This window comes from Oncorhynchus clarkii, chromosome 23 (genome assembly GCF_045791955.1).
Source record: "Oncorhynchus clarkii lewisi isolate Uvic-CL-2024 chromosome 23, UVic_Ocla_1.0, whole genome shotgun sequence".
NCBI lineage: Eukaryota > Metazoa > Chordata > Actinopteri > Salmoniformes > Salmonidae > Oncorhynchus > Oncorhynchus clarkii.
Window position 1 is genome coordinate 3,558,697 of NC_092169.1, and position 25,772 is coordinate 3,584,468.

General features: G+C 45.6%; 1 protein-coding gene across 8 annotated transcripts in view; it reads left to right on the forward strand.

Moving 5' to 3' along the window:
- The window catches only part of LOC139381131 (cytoplasmic polyadenylation element binding protein 3), a 62,902-nt gene that overhangs the window by 24,187 nt on the left and 12,943 nt on the right, over positions 1–25,772 (forward strand). For 5 of the 8 annotated variants that reach the window (XM_071124443.1, XM_071124449.1, XM_071124445.1 and 2 more), the window contains exons 4-7: positions 10,244–10,300; positions 13,256–13,279; positions 14,709–14,876; positions 15,816–15,905. In XM_071124443.1, coding sequence (XP_070980544.1) covers positions 10,244–10,300; positions 13,256–13,279; positions 14,709–14,876; positions 15,816–15,905 — 339 coding nt within the window. The remainder of the gene's footprint in view (positions 1–10,243; positions 10,301–13,255; positions 13,280–14,708; positions 14,877–15,815; positions 15,906–25,772) is intronic. The other 3 variants (XM_071124444.1, XM_071124450.1, XM_071124451.1) reach the window with 1 other exon arrangement.

Sequence of the window (25,772 nt, forward strand, 5' to 3'; positions counted from 1 at the left end):
GCTATTCAACAAGACCATGAGCCTCTCTGATTTAAAAAAAATAATTATTTAATGAGTGGGCCAGCATCCTCGTAGAACACTTTCGACAATTTGTAGTCCATGCCCCAGCAAATTGAGGCGGTTCTGAGGGGAAAAACGGTTGGAACTCGATATTAGGACAGAGTTTTGTACGCAGTGTAAACATAGGAGGTTTATTCAACATATCTCTTTTTTTTTTAACGTTATTCTAAAATGGATTAAATGTTTTTTTCCCCCTCATCAATCTACACACAATACCCCATAATGACAAAACAAAAACAAGATTTATTGGGGTGTTTTGTTGCACATTTATTTATATATATATATATATATATATATATAAAAAAAAGTGGGGAATTATCACATTTACATAAATATTCAGACCATTTACTCAGTACTTTGTTGAAGCATATTTGGCAGCGATTACAGCCTCGACTCTTTCTGGGTATGACGCTACAAGCTTGGCACACCTGTATTTGGGGAGTTTCTCCCATTCTTCTCTGCAGATCCTCTCAAGCTCTGTCAGGTTAGATGGGGAGTGTCGCTGCACAGCTATTTTCAGGTCTCTCCAGAGATGTTAGATCAGGTTCACGTCCGGGCTCTGGCTGGGCCACTCAATGACATTCAGACTTGTCCCAAAGCCACTCCTGCATTGTCTTTGCTGTGTGCTCAGGGTTGTTGTCCTGTTGTAAGGTAAAGGTCATGAGCGCTCTGGAGCAGGTTTTCATCAAGGATCTCTCTGTACTTTGCTCCGTTCATTTGTCCCTCGATCCTGACTAGTCACCCAGTCTCTCTTGCTAAAAAACATCCCCACAGTATGATGCTGCCATCCCCACAGTATGATGCTGCCACCACCACGCTTCACCGTAGGGATGGTGCCAGGTTTCCTCCAGATCAATCCACCAGTTCAATCTTCAGTTCATCAGACTAGAGGATTTTGTTTCTCATGGTCTGAGAGTATTTAGGTGCCTTTTGGAAAACTCATGTGCCTTTTACTGAGGAGTGGCTTGCGTCTGGCCAGGCTACCATAAAAGCCTGATTGGTGGAGTGCTGCAGAGATGGTTGTCCTTTTGGAAGGTTCTCCCATCTCCACAGAGGAACTTCCAGAGCTCTGTCAGAGTGACCATCGGGATCTTGGTAACCTCCCTGACCAAGGCCCCCTCCCTCGTTTGGTCGGGCGGCCAGCTCTCAGAAGAGAATGGCTGGTTCCAAACTTCTTCCATACAAAAATGATGGAGGCCACTGTGTTCTTGGACCTTCAATGCTGCAGAAATGTTTTTGTACCCTTCCCCAGATCTGTGCCTCGACACAATTCTGTCTCGGAGCTCTACAGACAATTCTTTCGACCTCATGGTTTGGCTTTTGCTCTGACATGCACTGTCAACTGTGGAACCTTTATATAGACAGGTGTGTGCCTTTTCCAAATCATGTCCAAACAATTTAAATTATCACAGGTGGACTCCAATCAAGTTGTAGAAACATCTCAAGGATGAACAATGGAAACAGGATACACCTGAGCTCAATATCGAGTCTCATAGCAAAGGTTCTGAATTCGTACGGAAATTATAGGTATTGTGTGTAGATTGAGGGGATAAAAACGTTTTAATCAATTTTAGAATGAGGCTGTAACGTAACGAAATGTTGAAAAAGTCCAGGGTTCTTAATACTTTCCGAATGGACTGTATATCGTTTCATCCCTGGTATAACCAGTGCACAGGCCTAGGTAGGCTTTGCTAGTTTGCTGTCACGTGACAGCAGCAGGCATGCATGCAGCTTTACAACGAAGAAAACGTCTCTTCTCTAACTCAAACGGTTAAAAGAAAATATGACCCATACAACCAGTTACCTTTTTTGTTCATGCTGCGGGCCGTTTTAAACTAAACCCGGGACGATCCTTTTTGGTTTGATAACAAACAACTTTGTTCAGCCGTGTTACCTAGCTCACTAACAACCTGGTGACGTGACCGTGGGTCTAGGCTAATTTGATTGGCACTGGAAGAAAGGAAAAATGTCTTCTAATCATGAGATGTGCTTCAAAGGTAGGATTCATATAGGCTTAATGTAAGCCTAAACGAATTATGTGTGTGTGTGTATGTATGTATGTATATATATATATATATATATATTTAACGAACACCATATTATATATATTTAACGAACACCATATTATATATATAATATGGTGTTCGTTAAATATATATTTATATATGGTGTTTGGTGCCTAACATTTTTTTATGTTGAGTGTATGTGGGAGAGAGAGTGGGGTTTGTGTTTATGTGAGGGGGGGATTGTGTGTGCGTGTGTGTTACAACTGAAGAGTAAAGAAGGTTTTCATGTGGTGTTTTCCCCTTACTGCCACAATGACATTCAGATCATTATGCTTTCCTTCCTGGGCCTTTGCGAATATGAGAAAATCAGGCATTCTATGCAGTATTCTATTATAGTGAACAGTGTGAAGTTAAATTCATTATGTCTTCCATTGAGTAGAAGTGTGAATATCAGATCTAGGTAGTTTTTGTGTGTGTGTAGCACGTGCCCATAACGTTTAGGAAACAGGAACAGGCTTCGGGGGGGGGGGGGGGGGCAGCAATGCTAACGCAATACCGACCTGTGGTATCGTGGCCCTACTCGTTATCTTTGATACTTGGCCTGGTATGGTATCATTAGTAAAATGTTGGTATCGTGGAGATAAGTACAATGTTGGTAACACTAGATGGTCATGCACCGGTCATGGGGCTAAGTGTGCCGGGTTATCTCATGGGAAAAGCTCATGTAGCATTTTAGAGAAAATGTTTTAGGTTTGAGGAAGAGTAAGTATGGACCCCATCGCATCAAACAAATGGGTTCAAATGTGTCTTGTTGGATTGCTGGGAACGGAACATGAGCGAAAAATGCCACTCCAAAGGCTGACGATTATTGATTATTTGATACAAAGAAACAGAAAATCAAAGCAATGGTTCAAATGCCTTATTTCAGGGAAATATGAAGGTAGACCAAGGGCTGTCTTGGTCTAAGGAGAAAAGAGAGTTTACTGTCAAAAGCAACATGTTGTTTTGGAATGGATCTCCCCAAATTCTTTCAACACCACACGTATGTCCTTGAGATCATTTTGTCAGAGTAGGTCACATTCCTATTATGAAAACTGACTCATGTTCAGTGTTGTTTTCTTAGCCTGCCTGACAGTGGAAATGTTTGGGGGGTGTATTATGAGTTGCTGCCTGCTGCGCTCTCATGCGTAGATTCTGTTTTTTCAATATTGTGTCGAGAGAGCATTGTTTCATCGCTGCAAAGGTCGTCTCGTTCCCGGCCCGACTTCACTGGAACGAGAGAAGGGGACGGAGAGACCAGAATCTCCTGCAAATATTCCCTTGTTGTAAATCAGCTCGGGCACACAGGGAGACTGGAGAGAGTGGGGGAGACTGGAGAGAGTGGGGAGAGTGGGGGAGACTGGAGAGAGTGGGGGAGACTGGAGAGAGTGCGGGGAGGGGGGGGGGGGGGGGGTGACTGGGGCTGGGGCGGGTGGGGGGGGGGTGACTGGAGCGAGGGGGGGGGGCGAGACTGAGCGAGAGCGAGGGGGGGACTGGAGCGGGGGGGGGGGGGGGGGGACTGGAGCGAGAGAGAGCGAGGGAGACTGGAGAGACTGGAGAGACTGGAGAGACTGGAGAGGGGGAGACGGGTGAGACTGGAGAGGGGGAGACGGGCGAGACTGGAGAGGGGGAGACGGGTGAGACTGGAGAGGGGGAGACGGGTGAGACTGGAGAGGGGGAGACGGGTGAGTGGAAGGCTGAGTCCCAGCCAGATGGTTCAACATTCATGCCCCATCACTGTTTACTCCCAGTCCTCGTGTCAACAGCGTGGGCCTGCCTTCAGAGAGGCGTGCTGCAGCTAGCCCTGTCACAGCAGGTCTTCCCTGTTGGTGTCCCCCTCCTTTGACTCCATTGGCTGAGGCTGCCCATAGCGCTAGTCTAATACAGCAAGGCACAGGACAGCTAGCTTGGTCCCAGATCTTTTTGTGCTGTCTTGCCAACGGTCATTGACACTGATCAGAGAAGTTAGCAAGATGGCACAAACTGATCTGGGACCAGGCTAAAGGACAGCCACCGAGGTCTGTCACTTGCATGTATCCTTTCCCTTTGTTATTATTTCAAAGTGAGAAAGAATTGTGCTGTTCTTGATGACAATGTAATCAAACTCACCCCCCCCCCCCCCCCAAATCTAAACTATCATACGGACAATAATGAATTAATAATAACTCTTTCAAAGACTTTTCTCTCATACCTTGTACCCCGAACCTTGAGTGTTGGGATTCCAATCATGTGTGAGAATGAGAGGAGGCTGGGTGATTATGAGAATGGAGGGGGGGGGGGGGTTGCACAGAGGGTGTGAATGTATACCCCTCTCTTCCTGACTATGATGGTGAGAAGGGCGAGACTCTAGCGTTGACTCTGAGAGGAGTCAGTCCAGAGAGAGGGAATGGGGGGGGTAGAACGACGACTACTGACTGCCACTCTGTTCTTGTGATCCTCTTTAACTCCTCAATGCTGATTAATCAGATCGGAATGGCATGCATGGGGAATTTACACTCTGCTTTCAAAGGGAGGGGTGCCGGGCTGGGATATCGTGATCAAACGGGTCCTTTTTTTATTTTCTTTTTGCTCCACACTGGAGCGCATGAAGTGAGTCCCGAAATTGGGTCAGCTTAGCTCACGTGTGGAGAGTCAGTAGTTAGGCTTTCCCCTGCTCCACAGTTCCTCCCCTCGGCCTGGAAAAACACCAGCAGTCTGAGCCTGACAACAGACACCACTGCAAGCCACCAGGCTGTGGCTATGGCGCACACAGTGCTTCTCACACATATTCTGATCACTCTGACACGGGATGAACTGCTCCGTGTGTGTGTGTGTGTGTGTGTGTGTGTGTGTGTGTGTACTGCCACATGCAAATCAGGCACTATTCAAAGCACTCATGTCAGTACGCTGAACACAGACACACACACACACGGCTCAGCTGGTCTGCCTCACATGATCTTATGCCTCAGCTACAAACAAATTCCATTGTCGCTTTGTTTTTGCACTTGAGCTTTTAGAAATGGGCTGTTGTGCGTTTGAGCATTTTTATTTAGTGATGTTTTGAATTAACGTGAATTTCGTCCGTGTGGAGAAACATGTAGCAGCCTCTGCTTCTATGCAAATGTTGTTGATCAGTCGGCTAATATAAGTCTGCAAACGGTTTGTTTGTCATCCGTGGACTCCACTGGTTTAGCCAAAACAAGCTAAAAAATAATCAATACATGCCCACACTCCTATTGAATATACATTCCCCTGTAATTGTGAATGGGCCTAAGCCATCTTCATTTTCCCAATTCATCAAGAGATTTACCATTCAAATAAAGTATTACCATTATGTTAGATTGGTAAAAACAAAGTCACATTTTTTTATTTTGTCTCTAGGAAATGTTCTCATCCAAATGGTCAAATGTATTGATGTTGAGCATTGGCCTAAAATATCGTCCATCCGCCTCCTTGACCCCCAAAAATCGGTATTGGCATCGGCCCTAAACAAATATCAATGTTGGTCGTTCTCTACCTTCCAACGCTACCGCTGTCTGGACAACAGCCAGAGTGTGGTCAAGACATCTGCTGCAACTTCATATTTAGTGTGTCAGCTCTGCTGCACCTGGGAGCTGAAGGTATGGCAACACACTCCCAACAGCCATGTATGCTTAAACATACACTACACGACCAAAAGTAGGTGGACACCTGCTCGTCCAACATCTCATTTCAAAATCAAGGGCATTAATGGAGTTGGTCCCCCCTTTACTGCTTTAACAGCCTCCACTCCTCTGGGAAGGTGGTCTTCTAACTGTAAATACTCATCTCAACTAGTTTAAAGGCCCAGAGCTGTCAAAAATGTGATTTTCCTGTGTTTTTATATTTCTTATATATGTGTATATATATATTTCTAAACTATGAGGTTGGAATGATACATAGAAATTATGATAATGCTGTTTTGGTATATATATCAGCCTGTTTTTGTTGGATCGAGTTTTGGCCTGCCTGGTGACATCACCAAACCAATAACAGAGAGGTTGAGTACAGACCCACTGAGCAATGGTGTTTTGTTGATTTTATAAGTCAATATATGATAAAACCTTACTATTGACTCCCATTTTATCAGGAGGGAAGCTACAACTTCAGAGTTAACAGATGGGGTAAGATGATGAAAGGGCAGTGAAGGCTGGTTCGTTTGGGTCAGAGAGGTGTAAGGACGTTGAAAGGTCACCCAGACAATCAGGCCCTTTTGGCCAGGCTGACCGATTTAAACTGAGCTTGACCTAGACCAGAAAAATTACGGCTAACTCAAATGTGCACCTTCAATCATTTGAAGGTGCCGTCATTGTAAGTAAGAATTTGTTCTGAACTGACTTTCCTAGTTAAATGAAATAAAACATTTGCTCAATCGCCGACACCAAGAAGATTCTGCACTTTAAACAGTCATTGTCGGGAGGTGAGGTAAGAGTACTTTCTAAGCTTTGTTGGCGGTGGTAAAGGTTAGAGACACACACACACACCAACTAGCTCCATTAGCTTAGTTAAGCCTTTGTCCATCCAGCCTCTACCAGCAGAAGTTGATGAGATGAGCTTTGATGAAAAACAGTATTGTAGTCTTATTCAATTGGCCTTTCTTTTGAGTGTATTCTTGATTGTTTTTTTGTAGAGAAAGATGTCTCATTTCCGCAGCATCTCGGGTAAATAAAGCTGACACTTGTCCTTTGCGGTTTTCAGACAGTAGGGGAGTTGCTGTTCATTGCCAGTAGCCCGAGTGTGAGACCTCATTCTCTAGTCTCAAGGTGTTTTTGTCGGCTGGGTTAACATTTCCACACCTCCCCGTTGACTTGCCAGTCCTCCCCATAACTGCTGCTCTGGCTTTTTCCAAAGGCAGTTATTGGGGAGCTTTAATATGTTCTTTAATGTGGAACAGAGGTTGAAAAACGTGGCTGAGGCAGAGTCCGAGAGAATTCCAGGTGTGAAGCAATGGCTGATGAGCACCTCATGGAATCTAGAGGAAGGTTAACCCTTTAGGAGCATAATATGCTGTACAATGCTTCTCTAAATGCAGCCCATTGAAAACCAGTCCATTTAGGCTAAACCAAACACACCTAGCCTTTCCTAAGAGCTAGTCTGGGGAGGGTTCTGCATAAACATCAGAGGTGGTTTGGAGAGATAATAGACTCGCGTCTTCACTCTGTCCAGTTCACCAGTAGTGTACAGCAGCTGTAAGATATTTCTCCAGTCCAGTGCCCCAACACAGTGTTTCTTAATCCTGATCTTTGGGACCCCAAGGGTTGCACATTTTAGTCGTTGTCTTAGTGCTAAACCTGATTCAAATCGTCCAAGCTTGATGATTAGTCGATCATTTGAATTAGCTGTGTAGTGCCATGGCAAACACTAAACATGCACTGCCTTTGGTTCCCCAGGACCCCCCCCCGCCCAAGCCCTCGGTGAGGAAATGTCACCAGCCCAGCACCCTGAGGCCATGCCACTGAACTGGGGAAGCAGATGGCACTGGCCCAGAGCTATTTTAGGGCTTTTGGGAGCAACTGTCCATTTTGTCACCACTAGAATGCCTGGGCGGTATTTATTAAGCACCAAACGGAAGATAACAGACAAACGGGGATGGAGTACCTGAACGTGTCCACTAGAAACTGACATTTTCTCCTACCGTCACAAAACATTTTGCTACAGTGTTCCCTAATGAATACAACCCTGGTTTAGGTAGGACCACCATGGACCCCAAGAGGCAAAATGGAGGCATCACATCGCTCTCCTCCCAGTGCACCTAGAGCTAGGGGGCTGGATATATTCCGTGTTGGCTGTGACCTAACACTCCAGTAATGCTGTGAACATTTGTACGTTTTACTGTACATTGTAAAAAGGTTTGCAAATCCATAATGTTGTACCTGAAGACACAGCACGTTGTGGTTCCTATTGAGTGTCTCGCCACAGTTCAAACCAAACCACACATCTTAAATCTAGAGTACGAGTCAGGGATGTTATTATACCAAGTCACTATCTTCCATCTCACATTGTTTACCGTTTCGGAGAAACAATGTTGCTATGTCCTCTGGCCTACTGAGTCTGACTATATCGATTAGAATATTATTTTGACAAGTAGCACAACATGCTCGCTCAGGCGTGTCACAATACGGTGATGCTGGCACACCCAATAAGATTTCTTCACTCAAGATAGCCAAACCATGCCCTCATTCAGTTAGAAATAGCAGTATGGGGGAGGGGGGGGGAGAGAGAGGGTGAAAATTGACTCGGTGGGTGTGTGTGTGCGTGCACACACTCGCTCTTTTTTTTTTTTACAGGATTGACTATGCAAAGGATTGCCATATAAGCCCCTCTGTTCTCATGCTGGATTATGACTCGTTAAGAACTGTGAGGAAATGCACATCTGCTCTCATCTGTTGATCTGTTGGATGGTGGTGGCTGTGCTGGCTCCTCCCCTCTCTCTTGTTTTCACCCAGAGAGCACTACACGTTTCACTGTGGTTTCCAGCCTAGGAGGAGGACTGGGCCATATTCATTAAGCCCCGAACGGAAGACTACGGACTGAAAACGAAAGGGACCGTACCTCAACTTGTCCAATAAGCGACGCACATTTTCGCTCTCCGTTTCTAAGCATTTGGCTCTTGTCTGCACCTAATGTATACGACCCTGGTCCAAACTGTTGAAAATCTTTTTATCTGTCTGCTGCGGCTTAGTTTTGAAACGTTATTGACACGTTTGCGCCGTTCCAGCTTGCGACGGCGGCTGCCACAGTCTCTCTCAGGTTTCTCTCCTATATATAGACACCCACTCGGTAAACCAAGATGTCTGCCCCTGCCATTAGCCTTGCTTTGTGGAGATACTGTCGAGACTACGTGCAGATGTTTAGCACTGCGTTGAAACATGTTGCCCTGTTGGAGCCAACGCGTTAGTTGCACGTTTTCTGTTGGGTAATGGATGTAGAAATATCTGCCATTTAGAGGCAAGGTTGCCTTGCTGGACCATTTCTTTCATTATATGAACCCTGTTTCTCCGCTGTCCATGGCGGCGTTTTGCTGCTCATGTGTTTGCAAGCCAGCCAGTAGTTTAGTGTTGTTGAAAGGAAGGACTGTGGAATCGAAAGTGTCACTTTAAAATATGGATGCTCATTTGTCTTTGGCTACAGTGACTCATAATCATAACGCAACTGTTCGCGATGAAACAGCCTACACTGTGTGTGTGTGTGCTTTTATTGTGGCCTTGACAGGTGCCATTTTGTTCCTTCTCTTGTTTCGTGGAAATGAACAATTGGAAATGTATTCAGAAGTAGCGTCATCGTGACGCACCTAGGGTGCATCAGTGATCGACTTGAGGATCGACTGTAGGCTTTGACAGTCAGGCTACCACAAACACCAATAATAATCAGTGCAGAGTATCGAGAGTGACATGTTTTATGTTTCCTTCAGTCCTTCCCTATTTGCTGCTTGAGATGAGCTTGTGTGTGTGTGTGTGTGTGTGTGTGTGTGTGTGTGTGTGTGTGTGTGTGTGTGTGTGTGTGTGTGTGTGTGTGTGTGTGTGTGTGTGTGTGTGTGTGTGTGTGTGTGTGTGTGTGTGTGTGTGTGTGTGTGTGTGTGTGTGTGTGTGTGTGTGTGTGTGTGTGTGTGTGTGTGTGTGAGAGACCGAGCAGAAGGAGGGGAGATGTACTACAGTTTGTACCAGGAAGTCCTTTCCCTGGTTGGTGTGGAGGATGTCTGGGCATGTCCACACCACACTCTTGTCACCAGAGCAGAATGCATGCTCTGTCACATTCTTTGCGTTGGAATGTGTGTGTGAGAGATGTGACACAGGAGAGCGAGATGATAATTGAATGACTGTTTTCCATAGCCCAGCCTAAATCTTTATTCTGTGTATTACACACGTTTGCCCTGGTTTGGTTTCTCCATGGTTCTAGCTTTATGTTCTGCGGGCGCCTTTTTACCAGGTTATGTAGAACAATATAACGCGTGCTTAGCATGCAACGTTGTATGCTACACGTGTTGTCCCCTCAGAACATTCACATAAGTTCTAGGTTTCGTGTTAGCGTTTCCATGTTTTGTGCTGGTATGCTGTTTTTTTGTTGTTGTTGTTGCGCATGAGACACTGTTATGTAGGCCGACACGCGCGGGTTATAACCTTTAACCTCTTGTTTCTCTACAGGACGCATGGGTCTGAACTTTCACCACCCCGGAGCAGATCACATCATGCCATTGAACAGTGAGTAGCATTTCAAAACGTATACAATCCTTATCACTCTATGTTACCATGTTATTATGGGTGTGTGTGTGTTTGCTTTAATCGTGGCCACTTTTAAGGGGTTGCCATTGTGTTGCTTCTCTATTTTATGGAAACGAGCGACAGAAACCGATTCAGAAATCGTGTCGTCTTAACGCATCTACGCAGGATGACTCTGGGATATGCCCTAGCTTCTAGGGTTGGGGCGGGGATCACCACAGGGCCCATGCCCATACCCATGCTAATCCCACCTCGCACCCCTTGCCAAGTGTTACCCCCTGACACCATAAACCCAGCGTGGACCCCTCTCTCAGAGCAGAGCAGGGAGGAACCGCTGTCAAATACCGTCTGTAAGCCTAGACCCCCCCCACCCCCGTTCCCCCTAGCAGATGGCAAACAGCCCACATGGTACGACCTCTCCGGGTCGTACCATGTGGAAGAGGTCACAGGGTTTGGTCCACACAGGCTCTAGTTGAGGCCGGCAGCAAGAGTTTTTCAATTTTCCGTCTCTAAGAGAGAGAAAAAATCCTCATATTTCAGAAATGTCAGAAAATCAATTTTTCTCCCTCTGTCCAGGTTTTAGACAGTGAGTTGTCAAAAGGCTCTTTCTTTCAGCCTTGCCAATTTAATTGACAGGGGAGAGGATTGGGGTGTCCATGGTGACTGGTGGAGCTCAGCTCAAGACATCTGGGAGTGTTAGTCGAGTCCTGGGTCATGTTCATTAGGCACCAATCGAGAGAAAACAGACTGAAACAGGGAGGGACTACCTCTAACCCAGTGTGATTTGAATCAGGTGTAGGGCTAAGGCAATAACTAAACGTTGATTTTTGTTTTCCATTTCAAAACATTTTCGGGTGTTATGTCCTTATGAACACAACCCTGGCTCTCCTTACTTGCCTGTTTGGGGATGCCAGCAGGGAAGCAGTAAGAAAATAGTGGAGAAGAGGATGAATGGAAAGGGAGAAGATATCCAACAAGGCTTATAGTAACTCATTTTACTGCTGTCACAGCTTGACAACACTGTGCCGTCTGTTTTCTCTTCAACTTGTTCTTTTCATCGTCAGTCCTTTGGGGAACGCGTTTGAAATCGGATGTTAAACTGCTCTTCTGGAGCGTTTAACTTAGTCTCCAATCTGCACGGAGCTCCAGCATCTGTCAGAATTGGCGCTCACTGCTGTAGTAGTCTGCCATGTTTTAGACGGCAAGGCTTTGGATGTGAAGAAAGCGGGTTAACGTTAATCTCCTCTTCATTTCTCACCATTGTTTTGCCCAGACTATAGAGACTGGGTCTCCTAACGATTTCTACATCTACCCACTGCTTCTCTGGCTTAGATGAAGGATGAGCCAGTGAGACACCCAGCATGGATTTATGGATAAAGAAGGGCAGGTCTGTGGATAGTTCAAGGAGCTAGCAGGCGTTTTTCCAGTACCGCTCCTCCCCAGGATATATCCCCCCCGTCTTTCCTTCTAAGTCTCCTCTCTGACACTCTGTCTGTGCCAACTCCTGCCATTCCCTCCCTCTCATCCGCCTCCTCGTCTTATTCTCCCTCACCAGGGTGACGGACACACAGTTCCCCCAACACCACTTACTAGTCCACACTAGATCAGTGGGTTCCACTCTTCCACCTTCTTCCCCTTGTTGCTAGGTGCCTTTGTCTCTCCCAAGGCCCATACGGTGGAAGAAGAATGCGGAGAACACCGGTCGGAACAACTCTGCTCTGTGGTGAGAAGAGACCGAGTTTTAATGAAAACCCAGTGAGAGAAGAGGTCTGGATGCAGTGTTTCTGTCAAGAGCAAGGGAGGGAGGGGGGGGGGGGGTCACACAATGGCACCATCACAATGGACACCCCCATATTGGTTTCTAGGAGAAGACTTTGTTCTCTGTGACATTTTGACTGTGTGAAGGTCTGTTTAGGGATGCATTACTCACCCACCCACCCACACACTGTCTACTGGCATTAATGTATAGACTCTTAATACCTCAGTCTGCCTTGTCTGCCTTCTGTCTGCTTTTTTTCTCAGGCACAACCAGGCTCCTATTCAGGCATGTTGGGTGCATTTTTAAAGAAGGTTACGAAATGTCACGTGAACACACACACACACACACCAAACAACACATTTGTTTAGTTTTTTTCAAGTTAGTGCTTTGCTACCGTATTTCCTGAGCTCGAGCTGATACTCCAAAGTTTTTTTTGTGAGAGCTCACGCACACGCTAACTAATGAAATGGAGAGAAAGGTCACGACGTCTTATCACTGCCTGCTGTACCTTTGGGCCTGTTCACTAGATTGCGATCTCCCAGCCAACCCTATCACATGGTAGGGCTGTCCTCCTCTCTCTCTTTTCCTGTCTGGACTCTGAGACTCAGGCTGTCACCTCCATGGCTCCATCCAGGGCAGCTGTGGGTGGAAATTTCCCCACGGGATAAAGACTAATCTTCCACTAGTTCGTGGTAATGGCTAACGACAACCTGTCTAACGTCTCTGCGTGCCGCTTTATCGGTCACATTCATGAATATTCACGCTGCGGAGAAATTAGAGCAAAACGTGAGTTAGGTAGTAGTCCGTGTTTCTTGCCTGAGATTATAACCTGGGTTATAGGGTCTTGTTATTGCAGGTGACTATTTCAGAGTAGTTAGGCCTATTATAACCTCGCCCATTATCCTCTAGTCTAGTCTAGTCTAGCCCGGCTCAGGTACAGTAGGCGCAGCAGGCTTCCTGTGGGATACTGCCAGCCAACCCATAATGACTCCTTGTCTACCTTCATCGCTGATGATTAGGTGTGGCTGTCTGCGTCTGTGGTGTCACTGTTGCCTTGGTGATGTTCTGCCTGGTTGTCTTTCCACGAAACCCATGTCTCTGTCTCTCTCCCTCTCCTTTCCATACCCCTCTGTCTCTCTCCCCCCCCCACCCCTCCCTCTTCCGCTGTTCACAAGCAGCCAGGAGCTATGGCCGCAGAAGAGGTAACGTGTGGAGTTCTACTCTTTCTGCTTGCTAAAATGAACGAGAGGCACGAGCGCAATTGCTTGGCTCTCTCTCCGTACTGGCGTCTCTCTCTCTCTCTCTCCAAGGCTACCGGGTTCTAGTGGAATGTCACATAATCTGCCTCCATCTGTGCCGTGATTGGATGAAATCCTATTCATTTGTACACGTCTTTTTGTTTTAACGTCATTACATTTCTTTAAACGTCGAGAGGCGGATCATTTTAGTATCTTGAACTTTTTTTTCTCCTCCATTTTTCTTAATGCAACTTTGTTTTCTCTTTTAATATTCTGAGTCATTGTGCTGCTCCTGTATATCGCTATAGGCAACTGCATTGGCTGCTGCTTGTGGATTATTCATGAATTCTCAAGTATAGACCCTCCATATATTATGGACAGTTCCGGAGCAAGTCCATTTGGATTTGGGCCAAAATGTTTAAGTCTAGACCATAAAAACATTGAGGAAAGTACAGTGACTCAAACTGTTTATGTCCTGAATGGCTGAAATGGGTGCTGCGGACATACTCTTCTCTGACCTTTGGAGTGTTCAACTAATTCATACCTTTACTCAGTGAGGAACCCCGGTAACATATGCAACGTTTGTTGCAATGCTTGTATTTTGTGTGTGTGTGTGTGTGTGTGTGTAAGAATTGTAGTACTTTTTTTAAGTCTGGCTGTTGGCAGCACATTCGTCCACATGTCGACGGAGCTTATGACTCAGCGATCAGCAAATCGTGCAGTTGTCATCTTCAAGTCAGTACAGCTAATAAAGGGGGAGGCCTCCATCGCCACACACCACTATTGTGCACTTACATAGAAAGAGACTATCGCCTTGTACGTGCTGGCATGGTAAATACAACTCTATTTAAAGTAGCCTACGCGTAGCCGAGGCTTTAGACGTTGCCTGCAGCACCACTTAGTCAGTGCCATGGAATTAGAACAGAAACTAATATTAAAATGATATGATCTCTATGGTCAGTACACAGTCCTCTATGTGCTCACATTTGTAATAGGTAATCAACTGCTGTGGCAAATGCCCTCCATCCCTCCTGCACCCTCCACCCCTTTGTTCCTATGGCCCGTGGAAACAAGGGTCCATCTGGTGTAAGAAGGCTATGAAGACCCTGTGTTGGTTTGTAATTGGACCGAACTGGATGGACTCGAGGGTGGAGGAGGGCGGGCCCACGATGTTTTGAAGAATTAGAACTCATGAAGAAGCATGATGGTGCTTTGACCTTCCCTTCTAAGGAGGCTATTGTCACCTGTTTTAATAACAGGTTTCTCTTCCTTTCTCTTCATGTCCTCCCTGTCTTCTCCTCTTCCGTTATGTGCCCTTCTATTTTCCCCTCTTCTGCCTGTTACTCTTGCTGGTCCCCTCTCTCTATTTCCCCTCCCACCTCTCTCTTTCCAGGTCGCTCTTCACTCTTTCCGTTCGAGGACGGTTTCCTGGACGACGGGCACGGTGACCCCTCTCTGACCTCGGGGTTGAACTCGCCCACGCGCTGTCAAAACGGCGAGAGGATGGAGCGCTACTCCAGGAAGGTGTTTGTCGGAGGCCTTCCCCCTGACATAGATGAAGGTACGGATGGGTGGCAGTGGAACTAGCCTGTGTCCCAGATCTGTTTGGGTTGTCTTGCCAGCCCCTGTGGTCAGTGTTTGTCATGTCAGTGACCATGGAAGTTGGCAAGACCGCACAAACAGATCTTCACTTTACTGTACAATCACTATGTATCCTCACAGAACGTCCATCAACTGCATGGCACGTTAATCAGATTAGTACATGTAGGGTTTTTTGCACTGGTTAGGATAGTGCCAGATGTGGGTCTACAGGTGCTGGTAGCCCTTCTGGCTCAGTGGGCTAAAGGGCTGGTTCTGTGTCTGTATGATGCCGCTGTCTGTCATGAAGCTGGTTCTCTGGGACTGTGGACTGACTGGTTATGTTCTGTGGGTTTGAGGCAGTGAGCTGGCAGTCAGTCTGGCAGCAGATGTGATAGTGTGTTATCCCACAAAGTGTGAAGAGGGCCTGACTGCGTGGTAGGACTACGAGCAGTGTCACCATTCCAGATTCCCAATGTGGCTTTCATGAGACACGCACATGCGCACACACACACACACACACACGCAAACACACACAGAACACAACACTTGCACAAAACACACACATACAGACACATACTAGTACACACACAGAACACAACACACACAGAGTTTGTGAACAATGCGTGCCCATGACCTCTTGGAATATTTCTGAGTTTCCACAGTACAATGACCCTAGTGAGAACAGAAGCTGTCTGGCCTGGAGTGTGAAGACGTGTTTAATGCAGTAGACTAGTGGACAGCATTTTGGAAAACGAGCAACAATACATTATTTTCCTGGCTTTTGTTGATAGCATACAGTGAGGGGTAGACAGACACATTTTTGTTGTTGTTGGCAGCCTGCTTGTAGACAAATGGTTTCCGTGGGAAAGTGCGCTATGACTGCGTTGACGTGTTGTCTTCATTCATCTTTTTCCTGTAGATGAGATCACCAACAGCTTCCGTCGCTATGGACACCTGGTGGTGGATTGGCCCCACAAAGCCGAGAGCAAGTCCTACTTTCCACCTAAAGGTAAGAACAGTTTCGCCTTCGCCACACCAGTCTGTAAAATAACAGACCTCAGTCCACAGTAAAAGGTGTTATTGTTCAGTCACTGTCTCAGGGAGATCATGCTGCGCTGCTAAGGCAAAGGTTGTTTGCGAAGGGTTACGTTACCCAGAATTCCAGGGTCAGGGCGTCTCGGGGCATCTGTTTATTAATATGGCGCCCTACTGCTATCTCAGGGATAGAAACACACACACACACACACACACACACACACACACACACAGAGAGAGCCCAACTCTGGTCTTGAACCACAGGCTACTGAAGGGCCCAGAGCACAGTGTTTTTCTGTTTAATACCTGGAGAGTGCAAAGGCTTTCTCCTGGCCCCCCTTCCCTAGCGGAGACCATAGCGGAGAAGGCCCTTCCTTTCAGGCCCTGTGCCTGTATCACATCACTCCGCTGGCCCATCACACACACAGACACTTCTCTGTGTCATATTAGGGAAACTATTAAAGCAGAAATAGCTGACATTCCTTAGGCCGATGGTAATATGCTGCAGCTGTGAAAACTGCCAGTTTCTTCCCTCTCGCATTTTCAATTTCCCATTTTTTGGGGGGGGATGACCGGCTTTTATTTTCAATAGTCCTCGGCTCTCTATTCCAAAGCTCAGGAGGGGGAAAATGCAGCATCCTTTTAGGGGAATGAGTTACGCTTGAGGCCCGTAGAATTCCTTGTAAGGGAGGGAGGGAAGACTTGGTTAGCCACAAGGAAACCACCACCTCGTGTTGTACTCGCCCATGTGTATTGATGTTGTAATGTAGCATTGGGCCATGTACGTATCTCCCTTTTGAAAACACAGATGCCATGTGAGAATGGCTGAAATCCCTTGTTTACACCATCTACCTAATTATGCGGTTTGAACTCTGCACGTTGTAGTGGTTGAAAGAGTTAGTGGCGAAGTTCTTAGCAGGAGATGTGTGAGGTTCTGCACGTGTGCTTCTTTGTGTGTGTGTGTGTGTGTGTGTGTGCGCGTGTGTGTATCCTATCCTTTCATGCGCTGTAACGGGTGCTTCGCAGATGTGCTATTCCCATCAAGTGGTCATCAATCTCTCCCCGTATTAAAAGTGGTTCCAAGCTGACCTAATGGAAGATGGTAGTCACTTTGTTCCGTCTTGTGCCACATTAAAAAGAGCAGTTATGTGTCTCTGTACAATTATGAAACTCTTCTTTTTGGATTGGAAGATGAGGATAACTCATGTTGTGGCACCAAGGCCACGCGAAGGGCAGGGCAGTGTCTATCTACGGGCTGAACTGGGATCAGTTGCAAGCCCAGGGCCAGATAGGTAGTTAGGCCTGTCCATCAAGGTTGAGGTCCATTCACGGGCCACTGCACTGTTCCTATATTTCCTAGTACATGTGTCCCATGTCGGGCTTAGTCCCATTCTCTCATCCTGCCTGTGTCTGTCTGTCGGCCGGGTGATGTCACTGACCGGTGAGGTTGCCATGGCGGCGGTGCTGCTCACAACTGCTCATTGAGCCCTGCAGTCCCAGGCGTCACCAACGGTGACGAGCTCCAAACACCACTGAAGTTATTTCTGTCTGCTCCGCACGGCAGTAGTGATGAGCCAGGAAGGGGAGTGGGCTCATTTGGGGTTTAGAGTGGCTGCTTTTAGGATAATGTGTCTGTGTCAGAGCCTGGATGCTGGGAGCTTATCCATGTTACAGGGGGGCGAGGTGCGCATAGGCGGGCTTAGGAGGACAGGGCACAGCCTCGAGCCAGGGGTCTGACAGACACAGGCCACTCTAATGATGCCACCGGAGCCCCATTGGCAGTGTCCTCGCCCCTAAGGTTGGTTTAACTCTCTTTACTCATGGTACAGAGAAGGTGTGTGGGGGATGCATCGAGTGATTCTTCACAAATTGAGATGATTAGTGAAGCTTCGTTTCACCTCCTCTGGTCTCAGCTGCCTGTGCTCTTGTCGCGCTCCCCTGCCTATTTGTTTTAGGAAAGCAGATATTTGTCTCTCTCTCTCCCCCTCCCTAATTTCTCTCCTCCCTCACTCCCTCCCTCCTTCCTCTCATCATGTAAGCTCCTGTCAGCAGTGCATTTTATTTACTTTCAGTGGCAGAGTTCCAGCTCTTAGTGGTTGGTCTGGTTTCTCTCTCTTCTTCACCCATCTTCCCTTCCATATCTCTTCCCCTCCCTCTTTCTATCATTGGTCTGACCAATAGGAACCCACGCTTCAAGATTATTTTGATCACGCGGACTGGGATATGTTCATAGTAGCTTCAGAAAATAACACATATACCGTAATGGTGAATGAGTTTATCAGGAAGTGCATAGGAGATGTTGTACCCACTGTGACTATTAAAACCTACTCCAACCAGAAACAGTGGATAGATGGGAGCATTGGTGCAAAACTGAAAGTGCGATCCACCTCATTTAACCAGGGCAAGAAGACTGCGAATATGTAAGAATACAAACAGTGTAGTTATTCCCACCGAAATGAAGCAGGTTAAACGTCAGTCTAGGGACAAAGTTGAGTCCCAGTTCCACGGCTCAGACACGAGACGTATGTGGCAGGGTCTACAGACAATCACGGATTACAAAAGGAAATCACCTCCACCCTACTTGTTACCCTAGATCCACTCCAATTTGCTTGCCGCCCCAATAGGTCCACAGACGATGCAATCGCCACCACACTGCCCTGTCCCTTCTGGACAAGAGGCATATGTAAGAATGTTGTTCATTGACTATAGCTCAGCATTCAACACCATAGTACCCTCCAAACTCATCATTAAGCTCAAGGCCCTTGGTCTGAACCCCGTCCTGTGCGACTTAGTCCTGGACTTCCAGACGGGTTGCCCCCAGGTGGTGAAGGTTGGAAACAACACCTCTTTGCTGATCCTCAACACTGGGGCCCCACGATGGTGTGTGCTCAGCCCCCTCCTGTACTCCCTGTTCACCCATGACTGCGCGGCCATGCACGCCTCCAACTCAATCATCAAGTTGGCAGTCGACACAACAGTAGTAGGCTTGATTACCAACAACGACGAGACAACCTACAGGGAGGAGGTGAGGGCCCTCGGAGTGTGGTGCCAGGAAAACAACCTCTCACTCAACGTAAAAAAAAACAAGGATATGTTTTTGGACACCAGGAAACAGCAGAGGGAGCACCCCCCTATCCACATTGATGGGACCGCAGTGGAAAGCTTCAAGTTCCTTGGTGTACACATCGCTGGCAAACTGAAATGGTGCACCCACACAGACAGGCTAAAGAAATGTGGCTTGTCACCTAAAACCCTCAACTTTTACAGACGCACAATTGAGAGCATCCTGTCGGGCTGTATCATCGCCTGTTACGGCATCGCCTGCCACAGGCAGTGGCTCGGGTGGTTGATGTCCTTTGATAGTTTTGGCCTTCCTGTGACATTGGATGCTGTAGGTGTCCAGGAGGGCGGGAAGTTTGCCCCGGTAATGCGTTGGGGAGACTGCACCACCCTCTGGAGAGCGTTGCGTTATCATCCAGAAGGTGAGGTCAGTACAGGTGCATCAAAGCTGGGACAGAGAGACTGGAAAACGGCTTCTGTCTCAAGGCCATCAGACTGTTAAACAGCCAACATGTGCTCATCAGAGGCAGCTACCTATAGACATAGATTAGGAATCACTGACTACTCTAAGGAAATTAAACACTAGCCACTTGAATAAACTGTGCTCTATATTCTTCTACGATATGTTAGTCACTTTAATTGTGTGTAAATATCGCATCACCCATCTCATACGAATATACTGTATTCTATACCATGCCACCTTATCTAAGTCCAATGCCGCTCTGACATATGTATTCTTAATCCATTCCTTACTTAGATGTACGTGTATTTTGGTTATATGTTGTGAAGCTGTTAGATATTACTGCCCTGTCGAAGCTAGAGGCTCAAGCATTTCGCTACACCCACAATAACATATGCTAAACTCGTGTATGTGACCAATATATTTGATTTGATTAGGATATAGACTCGGTGACCAGTTTATTAGGTACAGCCCGCCACCAGCCTGTACTGTTGACACCAGGCAGGATGGGGCCGTGGACTCATGCTGCTTACATCAAATCCTGACGCAACAGGAACCGGGATTCGTCGGACCAGGAAATGTTCTTTTTTCACTCCTCAGTTGTCCAGTGTTGGTGATCACGTGCCCTTCTTGTTTTTAGCTGATTGGTGTGGAACCCGGTGTGGTCTGTTGCAATAGCCTATCCGTGACAAGGACTGGCGAGTTGTGTGTTCCCGAGATGCCGTTCTGAACACCACTGTTGTACTGCGCCGTTATTTGCCTGGTTGTGGCCCGCCTGTTAGCTTGCTCAATTCTTGCTATTCTCCTTCGACCTCTCATCAACGAGCTGTTTTCGCCCACAGGACTGCCACTGACTGTATGTTTTTTGTTTGTCGCACCATTCTCTGTAAACCCTAGACACTGTCGTGCGTGAAAAGCCCAGGAGTCCGGCCTTTCTGAGATATTGGAACCGGGGTGCCTGGCACCGACGATCATACCACACTCAGTCGCTTAGGTCATTAGTTTTACCCATTCTAACATTCAATCGAACAGTAACTGAATGCCTCGATGTCTGCCTGCTTTATGGAGCGAGCCACAGCCACATGACTCACTGTCTGTAGGAGCGAACCATTTTCGTAAATGGGGGGGGGGTGACAGTGTATATACATACCCCTTGCACATTTCTTTACATTTTGCTGCCTTACAAATGTTATCTAAAAATGAATTAGGTTAAGTGTACTTATTAAGCCCCCCCCCCCAAATCTAAGTTTAGACATTCCAAACATATAAAAACAAAGATTATTCTCTCGTGAAGTTTTGACTACTTTAAAATATATAATATATATATATAAGAAATAAATATTTGATAAAATGTAAAAAGTCCGGACTGGGCTTACCCCTTAAGCCCATAGGTGTTCCAAATACCCCCCCCCCCCTGTTAAATAATCAATTTTTATTCATTTCCAAATATTCAAAACTTACAAACTGACATTTCTTATGTAAAATTGTATTATATGAATCACCCCTGAAGTTAAACTGATCATTACTATTCATCATGAAATAACATAAGATCTATGTGGAGATCTATTTGGATATCTATGTGGACTTAGGCTTCTGTTCGTTGACAACCGGTACACGCCTGACTCAACTAATCATAGACTTTAATCAAGAACTTAATCAGGTGTTTTACTGCTTGGTTAGAACAAAACCCTGCACCAACACCAGCCCTCTCTGGATAAGAAGCCATGCACACAGACTGTAACACACACTGGCCCTCTGGATAAGAAGCTATGCACACAGACTGTAACACACACTGGCCCTCTGGATAAGAAGCTATGCACACAGACTGTAACACACACTGGCCCTCTGGATAAGAAGCCATGCACACAGACTGTAACACACACTGGCCCTCTGGATAAGAAGCCATGCACACAGACTGTAACACACACTGGCCCTCTGGATAAGAAGCCATGCACACAGACTGTAACACACACTGGCCCTCTGGATAAGAAGCCATGCACACAGACTGTAACACACACTGGCCCTCTGGATAAGAAGCCATGCACACAGACTGTAACACACACTGGCCCTCTGGATAAGAAGCCATGCACACAGACTGTAACACACACTGGCCCTCTGGATAAGAAGCCATGCCCACAGACTGTAACACACACTGGCCCTCTGGATAAGAAGCCATGCACACAGACTGTAACACACACAACTTTCAATTCATTATCTGAAAGGTGATTCACATTTGCTGTACTGCTATTCTTGTTAATTATTTATACTCGTCTTCTTAAAGCCTATCTGAAGACCATTTCAAATCTCCCTCTCTACTGTCTTACAAAGGTACAAGTGGTGGACAAAAAAACTGATGAACAAGGACAACCCCCCCCCCCCCCCCTCCCACCCAAAAGTGAATGAGAAGTCGCCCAATAGTTATCCCCTTGCCCCTCGTTTGTTGCCATTTTTGTCCACCAATTGTACGAGAAATATTATTTCTTGCCTATATAAAAGTAAAGTTCCAAAGATATCCAAAACCGTATCGCAAGTGGGGTGCATTTGCGTTTCGACAGAGCGTCGTCGGGAATAAACAAGAACCTCGGGATTGGAGTTCACACGGAGCCAGCTGCGGTCCGTACGATCATCACCCTGACATCCCTCCCCTCTGATGTTATCCTTCTGTCTCTGCATCAACGACTACCTTGTCCACTCCAAGGGACTTGAGGTTTCTAATTGTTCCTAATAGTTTCCAGTCTTGGTACAGGCACAATGGCTAGACGCATAATGTGCACAACTGTAGTTTTTTGTGTGTTTTTTATTCATCAACTTAAATCTGAACAAGAGACATTTATGCTCATGCTCATTGAATATTGGGATATCAACACACTGTCCCCGTGTGTTTCATTGAAAACTCTGCTTAATAAGAGTATACTGGGCTAAAAAAGACAGAATAGGAAAGCCTACTCATAAAATATTTGGAAGCCAATGGTTTGGGGTATAAATACACACTGAGTGTACAAAACATTATGAACACCTGCTCATTCCATGAGATAGACTGACAAGGTGATTTCAGGTGAAAGCTATTGGTGAAGGGGTGGAGACAGGTTTAAAATAAGGATGATTTTTAAGCCTTAAGACAATTGAGACATGGATTGTGTATGTGTGCCATTCAGAGGGTGAATGGGCAAGACAAAAGATTGAAGTGCCTTTGAACAGGGTATGGTAGAAGGTGCCAGGCACACTGGTTTGTGTCTGCAATGCTGCTGGGTTTTTCACGCTCAACAGTTTCCTGTGTGTTATCAAGAATGGTCCGCCAACCAAAGGACATCCAGCCAACATGACACAACTGTGGGAAGCATTGGAATCAACATGGGCCAGCATCCCTGTGGAACGCTTTCAACACCTTGTATAGTCCATGCCCTGATGAATTGAGGCTGTTCTGATGGAAAAGGGGGGAGTGCAACTCAATATTAGGAAGGTGTTCTTAATGTTTTGTCCACTGTATAGACTACAGTATTATGCAAAGTTAGTTTTCATCATATTGAATAATATTGATTTATTGCCATATTCTGTATAGATGGTGCTTTTTGTGCTACTGTACCCTTTAACCCTTGTACCTGTATACAAGTTGAAAATTGCCGATTTGGGCACTGATAAACATCTAAATTGGAACACAGTGGCTGTACCGTAACATGCTAAACATGACGTCAGAGCTCTGGCTCTGCGCTTCACAGCGCTGTATGGGTTTTGACTGACAACTGTTCTGAACTTGAGCACCTCAAGAAGTTGCCCCCCATCCTTCCCGCTAATTTGAGCATCTTTTTTGGAAATGTTTTCTCTTGAGCGAGGGGAAATGCTGTAAATGAAGAGGACTCTATGCATTTTGAAAGATGAGTCGTTGAGAATTCTAATCAATACTGCTTTGATGTCACAGAAGCAAGCCAAACACCCGTGAGTCCAATTGTGCGTAACATTGATGTAATATACAGTGTCTACATTTATGATCCCTTTGTTTTGATGTACAGTTAGAAGATGACATGGGGTCATACCCTTGGTTTTTCTGAACACAATGAGCCTGTCTATTGTGAAGAAAATGTACCTCGGCACACGCACCTGAATGCACTCGTGACTCCTTTCTATGCGCGCCAATGATGTCCCGTTTCCCTGAATTGCATTATGAAAGCTTAACGCTGTAATATCATATTTTATAACTTAGCTCGTCATGTTGACTGAACAGGCTTTCAAATGATGCCCACCTGACTCGGATTGCGATTTATACTGGGCCGTATTTGGATTGCGTAAACAAGTCATTGTGTGAGAGTGGGGGATGCAGGGTTGTGTTCCAAACATAACTACAAGTGTGCTTGCTCTAGTTCCTCAACGGTTCCTCCTCCATCTACACACAATACCCCATAATGACAAAATGAAAGCATGTTTGTAGATAAAAAATATATATATATTATTGAAAATGAAATGCATAAATATTTGATTTGCGTAAGTATTCACCACCCTGAGTCAATACATGTTAGAATCACCTTTGTTAGCGATTACAGCTGTAAATCTTTCTGGGTATGTTTTTTAGAGCTTTCCACACCTGGATTGTGCAACATTTGCCCATTTTCAGAATTGTTTAAGCTCAGTTAAATCGGTTGTTGATCATTGCTAGACAACTATTTTCAGGTCTTGCCATAGATTTTCAAGTAGATTTAAGTCAAAACTGTAACTCGGCAACTCAGGAACATTCACGGTCTTCTTGGTAAGCAACTCCAGTGTAGATTTGGCCTTTTGTTTTAGGTTATTGTCCTGCTGAAAGGTGAATTAATCTCCAAGTACCTGATGGAAAGCAGACTAAACCAGGTTTTCCTCCAGGATTTTGCCTGTACTTAGCTCCATTCTGTTTATTTTTTTTATCCTGGAAGAACTCCCCAGTCCTTAACAATTACAAGCATACCCATAACATGATGCAGCCACCACTGTGCTTGAAAATATGGCAAGTGGTACTCATTAATATGTGGTATTGGATTTGCCCCAAACTTAACACTTTGTAGTCAGGACAAAAAGTGAATTGCTTGCCCAATTTTTTGCATTATTACTTTAGTCCCTTGTTGCAAACAGGATGCATGTTTTGGAATATTTTTATTCTGTACGGGCTTCCTTTTCACTCTGTCAATTAGGTTTGTATAGTGGAGTAGCTACAATGTTGTTGATCCATACTCTGTTTTCTCCTGTCACAGCCATGTTCAATGTCTGCTTTTTTATTTTTACCCATTGACCAATAGATGCCCTTATTTGCAAGGTATTGGAAATCCTCCCTGGTGGTTGAATCTGTGTTTAAAATTCACTGCTTGACTGCGGGACCTTGGGGTACAGAGATGAGTGGGGTCATAAGAAAATGTTAAACAACTTGTTATGTGACTTGTTAAGCAAATGTTCACTCCTGAACGTATTTAGGCTTGCCATAACAAAGGGGTGAATGCATATTAACTCAAGACATTTCAGCTTTTCATTTTTAATTAATTAATTAGTATTTTTTTTTTTCTAAAAACATAATTCCACTTTGACATTATGGAATATTGTGTGTAGGCAAGCGACAATTTTTTTGGGAGCAATTTAATCAATTTTAAGTTCAGACTGTAACACAACAACAAAAAATGAAAAAAGGGGGTGTGAATACTTTCTAAAGGCACTGTATCAGCACATTAATATCTTGTTTGCATCAAATATGATCACTTATCTGAGAAGGTACACTTTTTTTTGTTTGTTATTCGAAATGTTTTTCAAGAAGGCACTTTCACTTTCAAAATGTGGAATAGGTTGTGTAGATTGGTAGGAGAAAATCTTAATTTAGTCCCTTTTTTTTAGGTAGAATTTTTAAGGAAACTGAAGATCGTAAGGGTTGTGTAGACTTTCACTAGACAGTGCTAGGGCAGCTTGGCTTCTGTTTCTCTTCTCTTCCATGTCCTTCCCCCTTCTTTCCGCCTTTCTGTTTTTAGGATATGCTGTACGTATCAGACATGGTCAGTTGAGACAATTGAGACCGCTTTCTATGTGAGGATTTTGATGATGAGCTGTGAGGGAGCTTTGCCAGAGTCTGCTCTCCACCCTTCACAGATGGGACTCGCTGGCCCATATCCATAAAGGTTCTCAGAGTCGGTCCTGCTCTAGGATCCGTTTTGCCTTTCAGAGCGTACTAAATAAGACAGTGGGGACCTGCTCCTAGATCAGAACTCTTACTCTGAGATGCTTTATAAATACGGGCCAGACCAGTCTGCAGGGTCGAGGTCCGCACCCCACTCTTGGCGCTGTAAATCTGGAAAGAAACAAGTTCCTGAATCAGGA